The 12,793-nt window shown below is 39.6% G+C and overlaps 1 protein-coding gene across 2 annotated transcripts; it reads right to left on the reverse strand.

The window, feature by feature from the left end:
- Positions 1-287: 287 nt before the first annotated feature.
- Positions 288-10,198, reverse strand: MYL4 (myosin light chain 4). 2 transcript variants are annotated; one of them, XM_063459409.1, is made up of 7 exons: positions 10,025-10,198; positions 8,616-8,643; positions 7,198-7,347; positions 4,638-4,811; positions 4,139-4,216; positions 1,468-1,506; positions 288-517 (listed from the first exon to the last, which is right to left on the reverse strand). In XM_063459409.1, the coding sequence occupies exons 1-6, from the start codon at positions 10,136-10,138 to the stop codon at positions 1,478-1,480; spliced, it is 573 nt and encodes a 190-aa protein (XP_063315479.1). In that variant the 5' UTR covers positions 10,139-10,198; the 3' UTR covers positions 288-517; positions 1,468-1,477. The 2 variants fall into 2 exon arrangements, with proteins under 2 accessions (XP_063315479.1, XP_063315478.1); XM_063459408.1 differs by having other exon boundaries at positions 288-523.
- Positions 10,199-12,793: the final 2,595 nt, after the last annotated feature.

Genomic DNA, 12,793 nt, shown 5'->3' on the forward strand with positions numbered 1-12,793 from the left:
TTTGAAAAAGCTCACCGTAAGTTATAATTATATGAGTGTGTCTGTCTGTATATATTTAAACTACGTGTATGTGGTTTTACAAGACTTGGGAGATGTGTTCACGTCTATTGCACTGTGGTTTTGTAATTATGTACATGTGCGTTTCATTGCGGGAGTTGTGTGTGCCAATTGTGGGTTAGTTACTGTTTGTTTGTTTTGGTGTTTTTTTTTTTTTAAAGCTTATTTTGTCTCCTTTATTTTGAACACTGACCCACAGACCATAGAATCAATAATTTTAATAACACACCTTTTTTTTTTTTTTTTTGTGAAATTTATTTGGTGAGAAATCACCGAGGGAAAAAAAAATCCCAAATAATTTACAGCTGCACCAAACATTTCTTCATAGAAAGAAAAAGTGCGTTTCCAGCATTTAAGGGTATTCACAGGTGAGACGTGTCTAGGAGACGGTTACAGGACATTCTGCATGATCGTCTACACAAATTATCTGACAGCTCGGGGGAACATGCAAAATGTATACCTTGTCCTGTAAAAAAAAAAAAAAAAAAGAGTTAAACACTTTTACCAATTCTACATCTTGCAAAATTTGCCAACTCGTTAGTAATAAAAAAAAGTGTTTGAGCAGTAGTTTTATTTCTAACCCTCCGCTAGATTGCCGTGAATTATATTACCAATTAAATAGAGAATTCAAAATGTTGGGTGTTGATTTAGTGACCTAAAGTTGCCGTACTTGCAGGATCGCAGTGTCATTACAGCACAAACCGTTTATAAAGGGATACGTTACAAAAGTATACCCCAATTTTAATCTCTGCATTGTCCAAGCACTGGGGGTACAGCATTTTACCATCTGATTCTCATGGATCCATGGACTATAACTAATATCTTTCTTAGCCAGGGTTTGTCTGAGAATGACAGGATTAACACAATATTTAATCTGTACATAGCGGTAGAAGAATAACCAGTAAATGTATAGATTTTCTGTAAAAGCCATACAAAGATATCTCTTCTCCCCTCGCCTGTCAATCAGTACTGTAGTTGCTGTGATTGCTCTTCTAGAAATTGTCTCATGAAAAAGTAAATTTATAATTTTTTTGTTTTGATAAATCATTTTTTTCACTGATTTAGGAACTGTTATAAGCCATGACAACTTTGCCTTAAACAGTTTACTATTAATTGTGATAATACTAAATTAAGAGGCATTGATTTGACATTGGAGTTAGAAAAACTAGGAGTTATATTTGAAAATATTACTTTACAAAATGGCATTAGATGCCCTGAATCACCTTTTAATTCTGTAAGGTACTTAAATGATGCTTATGATGTTTTATAAGGCAATTCTGCAGAACAATTAATGAAATAAGTGAGATTATGGGCCGAATAAGGTGGGCCAGTTGTTGTCTGTTGCCAAAGCCGTATTCTGTAAAGTTTGTTCCCAGAAAACGAGGGTTGAGAATATAATGGGACACATACCGTACACATTTCATCCAGACATGATGTGCTTGATGAAGGCTGTAAGAAAAAAAACAATTCATTTATGGTATGGCAGCATACTCCTCCAACTTCCCAATACAGACTTATCAGGGTATTTACCCTAATGTGAATTGTTGAGAATGTCATACCACCCAACTGGCCTGGTTTTAGCAGGACTGTTTTGAATTTGAGCTCCTGTCTTGTTTTCCCAGATTTGATCATTAATGTGGTCACGGTAGAGCCAGTACATGCAGGGATAGTGTGTTAAAGGGGCAGAAGGTTTTAATGTGTGAGCAAAGGGTTAAACTGAACTGAATTTTTTTTTTGTGTGTGTGTGTTTTTCTCTTTTTTTAAGATTATTTTTTTTGGGTTAAGGAAATTATAAATTCTAAATTAATTGATACTGCAACGAATTAAATGGAGTATATTACAATTGTAAGATAGATGAGAATAAGATAAACCAGAAAGGAAGGCATTCATTAAATTGAAGCATTAAAAAAGCAACATGGGAATTTTCTATATTACATAATATGAATATAAATGATTACAATGTTAATGAATGATATAAAGGTAATGTTATAATGTAATGGGGAAAATGTGCAATTCAACTGTGTTGTACTGCGTGTTGATACTCTTTTTGGAACCAATAAAAAAATTAAATTGAAAAAAAACAAAAAAAAAAACTGAACTGAAATGGACTGGGGTGAGGAGAGGGTGACATTGAACTGGAGAGGGTTACACTGTGCAGGTGAGAGGGTTACACTGGGGTGGAGAGAGCATATCTCCCAGGTATCCTTCATTACGGGGGACAGACCCTATTGTCGGCCTATATCCCTCTTTCCTATCCTAATGTCCCTCTTTTTTAGGAGCTCCATATTATTGGTGTGTCTGAGTGTATAACAGAGCTCCACAGCAATAATACTCCCAGTAATGTGTCTGTGTGTATAACAGAGCTCCGCAGCAATAATACTCCCAGTAATGTGTCTGAGTGTATAACAGAGCTCCGCAGCAATAATACTCCCAGTAATGTGTCTGTGTGTATAACAGAGCTCCACAGCAATAATACTCCCAGTAATGTGTCTGAGTGTATAACAGAGCTCCGCAGCAATAATACTCCCAGTAATGTGTCTGTGTGTATAACAGAGCTCCACAGCAATAATACTCCCAGTAATGTGTCTGAGTGTATAACAGAGCTCCACAGCAATAATACTCCCAGTAATGTGTCTGAGTGTATAACAGAGCCCCACAGCAATAATACTCCCAGTAATGTGTCTGAGTGTATACCAGAGCTCCACAGCAATAACACTCCCAGTAATGTGTCTGGGTGTATAACAGAGCTCCACAGCAATAATACTCCCAGTAATGTGTCTGAGTGTATAACAGAGCTCCACAGCAATAATACTCCCAGTAATGTGTCTTTAAATTACAGTAAATGTGTTTAGCTATCAGTCTGTGTCAATAAGATGCATTGTTCGAGTTTTATATTACATTTTAGCTCTATAAATTGTTATTAGTAAGTCACCTAAAAAAGAACAGCCCTGCCCATGCTAACACCCCCACTCACACCCCTAACATTAAAGTGTCCCTCTTTGTGCATTTAAAATGTTAGGGGGAAGGGGAAATGGTTACACTGGGGTGGAATAAATGATAATTGGGTATTAATCACATGATTACTATATAAGGGGCATAATCTGGGCAACAACATTATATTTGACATAAAAGGATGAATTCTGAGGGATAAAAAGAGCAAACAAGATTTAGCTGTTGCCTAGAAACCCGTGATGCCCCTGGTCAGCCATGTGCCATGGCAATACACGTGTAATTTAAACTGGATCCAGCGGGGACTTTCCATGACCTCTGTCTGTGGCACTTTGTGACACTATGTACACGTACCTTTTATAGTGTAAATTCCCGGACTGCATTGGTCGTAAAAACGGGTCTAAGTGTCCTGGATTTAAAATTGCGCGGATCACCTCCCTGTGTTCATGTTACAATGTATTTGATTTATGGTGCACTGGGAATGCATAAAAATGTAACACCTCCATGGAAATACGAGATTTATGGAGTATTAGAAAACTGATACGACTGGTAACCCATTCACAAACACAAACAGACAAAATTACGGCCAGCGCTCAAACTCCCACTACTCTGGGGTGGCAGCAATGACCGTAGTACTCGTCAGCCCCAATACATGTCTCATTAGAGGTTGTGCCTTTTAGCTCAAAGTATGATATGAATTGTTAGTGTAGGACTCACCTAACAGGTTTGCCTTGACGTGGCAGGGGAGCTTACACTTTAATGGTCATTGGAGTGATACTAAAAAACCTCCAGTTTAAATGTACGTAGGGATTTGGGATAGTGCACAGGTAACTCCTTTTTTTTTTTCTTGTTTCTTTGTAATTCGGAGTTCCTTCCACTAGTACTCAGAGGCTTTCGCTTATTCAGTTTTAATCAAATTGTGGAACAAAATGGGATTCTAAGGGTAAAAGCTGGTGTTTGGTACTGGTTTTCATGGGGACTAGCCTACCAGCTATGCAGGGGCACCACTGATTGGCCGAGAGTGGTCAGCTTTTCCAGTTCTCAGTTTAGTGAGTGTGACTTTGTGTAACACGACGGTTGAGTGCTGTCAGCTGGTGAGTGTGTGTGAATGAAGACATTGTCCAGACAATACCTTCATAGTTAATGCATCCGTTGGCGTCTTCCTGCCCAGACATGAGTTGCTCTACTTCGTTCTCCTGCAGCTTCTCACCTGTGTTTAAGTAACAATTGTCAAGAACATGGAAGTGGTTTCATCCATTGCTAGCTTATTACACATTTTACAATACAAAGGAAAGTTCCTGTGTAGGAACTAATATTCATTTCAAGGGCAGTTTTACGATTTAAGGGGTCCTAAGGATAAACCATCTCAAACTGTGACAATGGATTTACATAATAAATTAAAACAAAGTTACGCTGTATATACATTCACTTTTATTTAATGCATAGACATCATGTCCAGACAAGCATGCATTACACTTGCAGATATTTCTTTAAGACAAAGTTCAAAAGTCCATCCGATAAATGGGAACCCTAAATTGCACCAAAAGTTGCATAAAATTGATGATGTTCCTTACAACGTGGGATACAGGCCATATATCATAAGAACGCATTTTCTTCAATCCATCACTTACCCAAAGTGGCGAGGACATGGCGTAACTCTGCTCCCATTACAGTGCCGTTGCTTTCCTTGTCAAAGACACGTAGTCCTTCCACAAAGTCCTCAAAAGAGCCCTTGTCCTTGTTTTTAGAAATGTGCTGGAGCATTGGAAGAAAGGTCTCAAAGTCTACAAGTTTGGTGTTCATTTCTGCAGAAGGAGGCAAGAGAAAAGTTAAATAAAAACTAAATTAAAGTTTCAGGAAGACAAACCCCCCAGTGCCTGGAAGTGAGAAAGAGGAACAAAAGGTTGTGGTCCAAACCATAAAAATTAGAAGATGGAATTTCAGGATGAAATGTGTTTGGCCACTTCTCAGTGTGTTTTAAAAATAGAAACCCTATTTCTATTATTTCAAGATTATGAGTGATGGGCGATAACTGTGTGTGCTCACAATTCTATAGCATTATCACATACTATAATAGTATCACATTCCATAACTAAAAAAGGTTCTTCACTAGAGTTCGGCCTGCAGCATGCAATATACGGGATTAGGCAGTTGGCAGGCCCTAGTTATTAGGTCATCAAAATATCCAGCCTTAGAGGTGATCAGTTGAGCCCTCTGGGCTAGTGAGATTTTCTGTGCCCTGGTATGGATTCCATGGGTGGATAACAACACACATACCAGGGCTTAGTAAAATATCAGCTTTCATGTTTGCGGCAAGTTTGGGAATGTGATGTTCCTTCCTGGCATTTGGACAGCAAAATGTTATCTTCAGATGTATCACAATTAGATGCTAAGGATCTCATGCCTCTTCCACTCTATAGGGAAACTCTTTGACTTTGCATGTGTTTCAAGGACACAAGACATTCCATGGAGTGTCTACACGTCCGGAATAAAAGACGGGCGTAGTATCTACTATGTGTCTAAGTGGGCTACAATCCTACCCAACGCTGCTTTTGATATAAAGGGCTGAATCTCTCTTTCAGAAATAGAATGAGCTTTGATGCCAGGTGTAAAAGGCCGAATGTTTGTACCAGATAGCAGCTATGTCGGGCTCAGCCAGAAAATCCCATGGCTCACAGATCATTTTCCTAAAGTAAGACTATTTATACAGGGGATTGTCTTGCCTGTGCTCTGTCTTCTATCTAGGTCCGTTATCTGTTACCCTACAAGTCTGTAGTCTGTCTAGCTCACAGTATGCACAACGTGAAACAAACTGGATTATTCAATAAAGTGAAAATAGTCAGGAATCCAAAGTGAATTTCGAGCTTAAGGACAAACTAGCTGAATTGGAGACACCTGGAGAATTTTTCCGATTTGGCTTTTTTGACCTTAAAGGAACAGTTTAGTCACCGAGGCCACCTCATCTTAATGAATTAACGTCGCAGTTTTTTGGAAATTGGAAGACAGTCACCAGAGGTACACTGACAGAGTAAAACATGGTCATGTGACGCGGTAGTCCCTCATAGAAAATAATTGATTCAATGCTTATGTATGGGGAAGCCTGGATTCGCTTAGTGCTCTCTGCACATGCTCCTCGGGTCCCTGATGCTAATCAATGTGTGCAATTAAAAATATTAACTTAAAGGTTTTCACTTACTTCTTTCCAGCTCAGGGCTCCCTCATCGCTACTTACATCTCCTCCTCCCGCGATGTAATTGAGAAGGCATGGCCTTCTTAGGCGTGATCCAATCCAATGCTCCTCATTGAGAGAGAGGGCCGGCGCTACCATAAGGTGACACAGGTGGCTGCCTTAGAGCGCACTTGCCAGAGGGCCGCAGTGTCCAAGTGACCGGCAGGAGGGAAGCACACAGCGCTCCACCGGCACCTCCGTCCTGTATTCTGTCAGATTTCTGGACCCATGAGAAATCTGGACTCATGATACGTCATATGCAGTGCAGCCTCATCACGTCCGTGGCTGCACCCGACATGACGTGAGTCGAGATTTCTGACAGGGTCCGTACTCCAGACAACACACCATCAGGAGTCTGACTACGCATGTACAGCATAGGCCACAGCATAACATTTTGACAAACATTTTCAAGCCCATTTCAGAACATATTTTAAGACATTCCTGCATTGTTACTGGAACTGTCAGAGTATGTACCACTGCAGATGTCCATGACAACTGAGCTTGGCACTCCAGATATTTCTGAATTACAGATCGTTTGATGATGTTGGTGTATCATGGTAAATGTAGTTCATACATATGTGATGACAAAGTTAAAACATTACTGATGTAGGTTTTTGGATAGTATGTTAAAACAATCACCCCTTTACATTTTGTAAACGGACTTCGTCAGAATTTGTTCGGGCTAACCTGAACATTCTCTTTGCGTTCCTCTCTATGTTACCATGAGACACATGTCAATCTTTTCTTATTTTGTAAACAGCCGTCTTTTAAATTAACCAATGTATTCATTACAATCCACGTTGCATACCACACATTTCTTCTAATATTCTCCTAATTTCCTTTACCCAAATCAAGAAAAAAATTAATTTTTTTAAAAATGCCACCCTATTCTGCTTGCTCTTGAGTTTTCAAAAAATAACTCAAACTTTTTGCCTCTTTCTTCCTTTTTCCCAAATTCTCACCTTCTGCTTTAGGTCTCCCTAAAACTCTTAGAACTTCTGCATTGGTTGGATTTTGTCCCAGGGCCCTCAGAACATCTCCAACTTGACCATAAGTGATCTTCATCTCTCCTCCCGGGGTACGATCAAACAGCTGGAAGGCCTCTTTGAATTCTGGGAATGAGAGCATAAGATTTAGAACAATGAAGAATAACATTCTTGGCAACAAAACTAGGTGAAGAAAACCTTTTTTTGCCAGAATGGGACATCTGCATATTTATTGTCCTCCGCTCTATTGAGCCATGCTGTCATTAAAGTTGCAATGTGTTCCATTTTGAAATACGATACTTAAAAACTATTGACTTAATGGCATAGTCTATTATTTTTCCTTAAGGCGTTAAATAACGGCTTTTCTCTTATGAATTTAAACATCATACAACAAAAGTGACCCATCTCCACCATTTAAATATCAAGTCCCCAAAACGCCCTCTATAGCAGTTTGTCGGGATTTGTCAGGACGATAAGGCACCCTGGGTGTAACGTTACCGGAATATATCTTAAAGCTGGGCTATAATTATTTCATTGTTCCTCCCCCATTCCAAAGGGACATTCATTTAATTCCAGACACAATAATTAGAGGCCATATCCCCAGAGAAAAGACATGTTTAACAATCCACTGCCTTGGAGACTCATTAAGCTCAATGTCTTACTGAATTGTGAACTTGGAAAGTTATCCATACACCTGTTAACACTACAGTAAAACAAGAAACTGATATTTTCCAGACCTGTATGTTTAGCATGTCTTCTGACCTCTTTACTTCACATGCACGTATGCATGATTGACATGGCGTAATTCACATTTGAAAGCTTAAAAGGACTATTAGATTCATGAATTAAGCAGGGAGTGCTTGGGCGATGATAGACTACTATGGGTAAGGAGTATTAGAGAACATTTGACACCCTCTTCGTCTTCTACATTCCCACTGGACCTCAACGGTTGCTTCCCATTGATTATAGTCCTAATGCAAAAGAAGTCAACATGTGGAGTACCTCTTCTAGCTAGCCTTCATGGATTTCCATGGTCAGCTTGTGGCCCTGGGCAATACTGAAATGGCCCATCCATAGTCCAACAGCAAAGAGCCCAAAGACCCCATACTTAATACAATCAAGCTTCACTGTAGGGTATTTATACTGTGATAAGGTATCCAGATTAAAGACCAATCTTAATCCTGCTCAGTTCCTGACATGCAGCTGGATACAACAGTGTATTGGATTAGATCACTAGACTGTGAGGTCTTCCCGTTTTTTTAGTTTTCCTATACTTCGTCTGCTACTATATTACAACAGTATTACAATTATTAATAACTTTATTATGATCAAACTTGACCCTCGCCATGTCAAAATCTATAATTTATACAGAAGGCAATGAAATGGAGATTTACCTTCAATCTGATCAGCACCGAACTCGATCTACAGAGAAATAAAAATCTGTTATTTTTGAATAATAAATAAAAACGTATTTGTTTGCCCTTATTTTTTTATTAACTGTGGGATAGTTTTACCCATTTGTCAAATAGAGAGCTAGAATTGTATTGTCTTTGTGTGGGATACATTCTAAGTGTTCTACTATAAAAATACACTCGGTATTAATTGTTGGATCTCTTGTCACTGTCACTGTCTGTGTCTGTGCAGCTGTAAATTGAGCAATTAGTGGAACCTGTTCGGATGTAATTGGTGTCAATTGGCGACACGTTTTAGACTTGTAGACAGGCTATTTAAAATGAATGTGTTACTGTATGATACAAGCTGATAAACCCTCTTTTTATTTATATCTTAATTTGCTGACGGCTATGGGTTTTATTTGGTACGCACAAGAAATGTGGAAATATGACTAGGGAATTGCGATTTTTTTTTTTACATTTAAAAGCTGAATTGTGGAAAAAAAAATCTCAATCTCTTTGCAATTCCCTTGTCAGTTCTTTACAATTGCTGGTTTACTAAGTAATCCCTTTTCCATTCTATTTTTTAAAGAAACACTTCAAGTACCATAACCACTGTATGATTGCATTACCGGCCAATCTTGGACAGACATCAAGCTAAGGTCCAGGAAAAAGAAGGTAAATAGCATCTTTATTTATTATTTATTGTAATAACCTATCAATAGATTTATTCATATAAATGATAACAGCTTGATAAAAGCCTGATACCCAGATTTCTATGTAGGAATTGTTATAGCCAAAATATTAAACTCAATTTACAAGCACATACAGTAAGTGATAATGTCGGCTATGGTGTACCTCAGTATAGAAGTGTACTTTTAAACGTTATATTCACTTTGAATTCCTGACAATTCTCCCTTTTTTAAATGACCCTTGTAATGCATAAAGTTTATGTTACATCCCAGTAGGAGATGACGGACAATGACATATGTGGCACGATGTACTCTCTGTTACAGGGATTTAAACAGGATTTGTTTTTTGAAGGGCTTTACATTGATGTTTAGAGGCTGCGTGATATCACAGGAGAAGAATGTCTGCAGATGGCAAACTGAATTTAATTTTAACTAAGTTCAATTTAATGACTTCTAGTAGAGTACTGTTGGTAAAATAAATAATAATTAAAATCAATCAAAAAGATAAGTATTTTATATATAAGCCACCTCATTTATATATTGTCTAAATGGATCAATATGTCTTCTTATGATCCGTGTTCCCTTCGTTTAATGCTTTTCCCAAAAAGTGTTAACTGTTTAAATATCCTTTGCTCCTCAATGTTTGTACTGACAGAGTTAAAGCTGCGACCCCAACACAAATGAATATTCTCTTGCCCAGATCTTCACCCATATACTTACTGTGACACTTTTGGGGTCAAATGGGACTTCTTTAGGGGGCTCTGGGGCTGGAGGTGCAGGAGCAGCGGCTGGCTTGGGGGCTTCCTTCTTGGGGTCTGGTTTCTTGGGAGGCATGGTGTGTGTTAGGTTGGGTGAGATGCAGAGAGAGAGAGAGAGAGGCACCAGGTGGAAGAACAGGGCAAGGGTGGTCACTGAGCCCTCTTATATTCAAGGAGTGGAATCTGCAATACTATAAAAGGACTGACAGTAAGAGATGTCCCACTTGTCACCGCTGGTCCATTGTTATCTGACTGTCCCTCTGACTGCAAAACATTAACACCTTCACTGCCTGATGGCTGCCTACACTGAATACTTTAAGCTTACAATCTTTTCTCTAGGCATCATCGTTACCTCAAAACCTTTCTGTCATTCTCTGAAATTAGAGTGCAAGCTCTGTGTCTCAATATTCAAACGGTTGGATGTGCAGGTACCAATATGAATGTATGTTTTTTTTTTAAATCTATATTGGTAAATGATAGGTTCAATAAAACAAGCAGCGATAACGTGGACCGTTATCATTTTAAAACGCGCCAAAGACATAGCAGTAATCCTAAATAAATAATTACTGAATAAAATGTATCTTTTTTTTTTTTCTACAAAGCAAACGGCTTATTGACAGAGGCTCACGTATCACCCATCCCTGGGATTTGCAAATTGTAGAGAGACGGAGAAAGTAATGTCGCAGTGAGTCATGCATTGTGTGATATAACACCACTGAAGGCATCGGGGACATTATAATAATACGAATAATCACAAATATCTCCAGAACATTGACCCCATGTTTCCCTTAATTTATGTTTCTTTTATATTACATGTTTTTTTAGGCTTAACGAAAGAGTAAAGTTTACTTTAAACGTAGGACAGCACCAGAGACGCAGTCTACCTGAGATTAGTGTGATGGTGGTGGTGGGCTTACCATGGTACGGCCACGTGATGTTACCAAACTCCCATATTTATTTGCTAAGATGGGGGATTTTAAATCGCATTGTAAAATGTAAAACTGTATTTTTTATGTGAATGCGCGAGCTGTTCTTTTAAACTGCATTTTGAGATTAGTGTGGGTTACACTTCCAGACAGCAGCTGTCTCCTTTAATTCTCTTCTTTGTAGACTATTGAAGATCTTTATAAATGTTCCAAAGTAGGACACATATCAACCATTCCAGACTTAGCTTTCCTGTAATAACACATTGTTTTGGTAGCATTCTTCGAGTTATGAGTCGTGTGTCGTCCTTCTAAACCCAAACCTTTTGCAGAGTTAAAGCAAGCCATAATTAAACAAACCTACATCAGTTGTTTACGGCTTAATTTAGCAAAATGTTCACTTAACAGTGAGTTAACCATCAAGTTGCAAACTTTCAACCAAAAAGTAGCTTTTGAAAAATTAGCCGTGACTCAGAGGAACACCCACAGCCCGGCAGCCCCCCACTGGAGGTGTGGCTAAACCCGAAATTGCACATCTACTTATAGCCATACAATTCATACCGGAAATATGTATTGTGATAGGCAGGCCCGGTGCAAGGTATTTTTGCTACACCTTTGGGCATCTCATACACCCCACTTATGTGTCTCTTACTTCCCTCAGCCCCTTTGTGTGTCTCTCTACCCTAGCTCCTTTGTGTGTCTCTTACTTTACTTAGCCCCTTTTGTGTATCTCTTTTTACCCTTCCTCACACCCTCTATATCTCTTTTTACCCCAAACCCCCTGTGTGTCGTTGTCTCCCTCCGTTCCTGTCTGTCTCTTTTGCCCATTACCCAATGCCTCTGTGTCTCTGTCTGCCCAGCCCATCTTTGTGCCTTTGTTTTACCCTTCCCTAGCAAATGTCTGTTTATTTTGTCACATCCTCAACCCCTCTGTGCCTCTTTCTATCCCCAGCCACTCTGTGCCTCTTTCTATACCCAGCCCCTCTGTGTCTCATCCCCCCCTAAGCCTCTCCTTGTGTCTCATGCCCCCCCCAGTCTCTCCATGTGTCTCATTCCCCGCTGGACCCTCAATGGGTCTCATTCCCCTCCGCCAGCCTCTCGATGCATCTTATTCCCCCACAGCCCCCCATGTGTCTTAGACCCCCACAGCCTGTCCATTAATCTCATCCCCCCCAGTCCGTCCATTTGTCTCATTCCCCCCAGCCCATCCATTTGTCTCCTCCCCCATGCCAGCTCACCTTCCTCTCTCCATGTAGCATGGCCGAGCCACGAACCGCAGTAGAGGATCTTCTGTTTCCTCTGTGCGCTCTTCCTGTCAGACCGGGTAGAAGATTGGGAAGACCCTCTACCTAGTCCACAGCTCGGCACACATGCATGCAGTGACCGGAGGAGGGGAGCGCTGAAAATGTCCAAATCAGCTATTTTGGTCTAAAAGTTAAATTCACTTTGTATTCCTGATAGTTTACACTTCACACTGAACACAAATAGGTTCACATTGTTTCTAGCGATTTATTCACAAAACAAGGATTTATGGTGAGTTGAACTTATAACCAAATTCTTCATTCTAGAGTTTTTTAGAATGTAAGCTCATTGAGCAGGGCCCTCTAATCAGGGCCATATTAAGAGCCCAGTGGGCCTGGTGCTGACAATTATGATGGGCCTAATTTCAAAATCTTATTGACCAAAAACACTAAAACAGTCCTACCTCCTAAGCGTCATGTATCTGATGGAGATGGTGTTGGAGGGAAACTCATAGGCTGCAGCTATGAAAATACATACCCTTTGCTAATCTCATGCTTTCATCTTTC

The sequence above is a fragment of the Pelobates fuscus genome, chromosome 6, assembly GCF_036172605.1.
Source record: "Pelobates fuscus isolate aPelFus1 chromosome 6, aPelFus1.pri, whole genome shotgun sequence".
NCBI lineage: Eukaryota > Metazoa > Chordata > Amphibia > Anura > Pelobatidae > Pelobates > Pelobates fuscus.

Excerpts from the sequence above, each read along its gene's own strand:
- MYL4 (XM_063459409.1), bottom strand. The coding sequence starts at position 10,138 with ATGCCTCCCAAGAAACCAGACCCCAAGAAGGAAGCCCCCAAGCCAGCC. Across the intron at positions 4,217-4,637 it reads CCATGTCCTCGCCACTTTGG|GTGAGAAGCTGCAGGAGAAC; the intron begins GTAAGTGATGGA and ends ACTTAAACACAG. Across the intron at positions 1,507-4,138 it reads CGGATGCATTAACTATGAAG|CCTTCATCAAGCACATCATG; the intron begins GTATTGTCTGGA and ends TTTTTCTTACAG.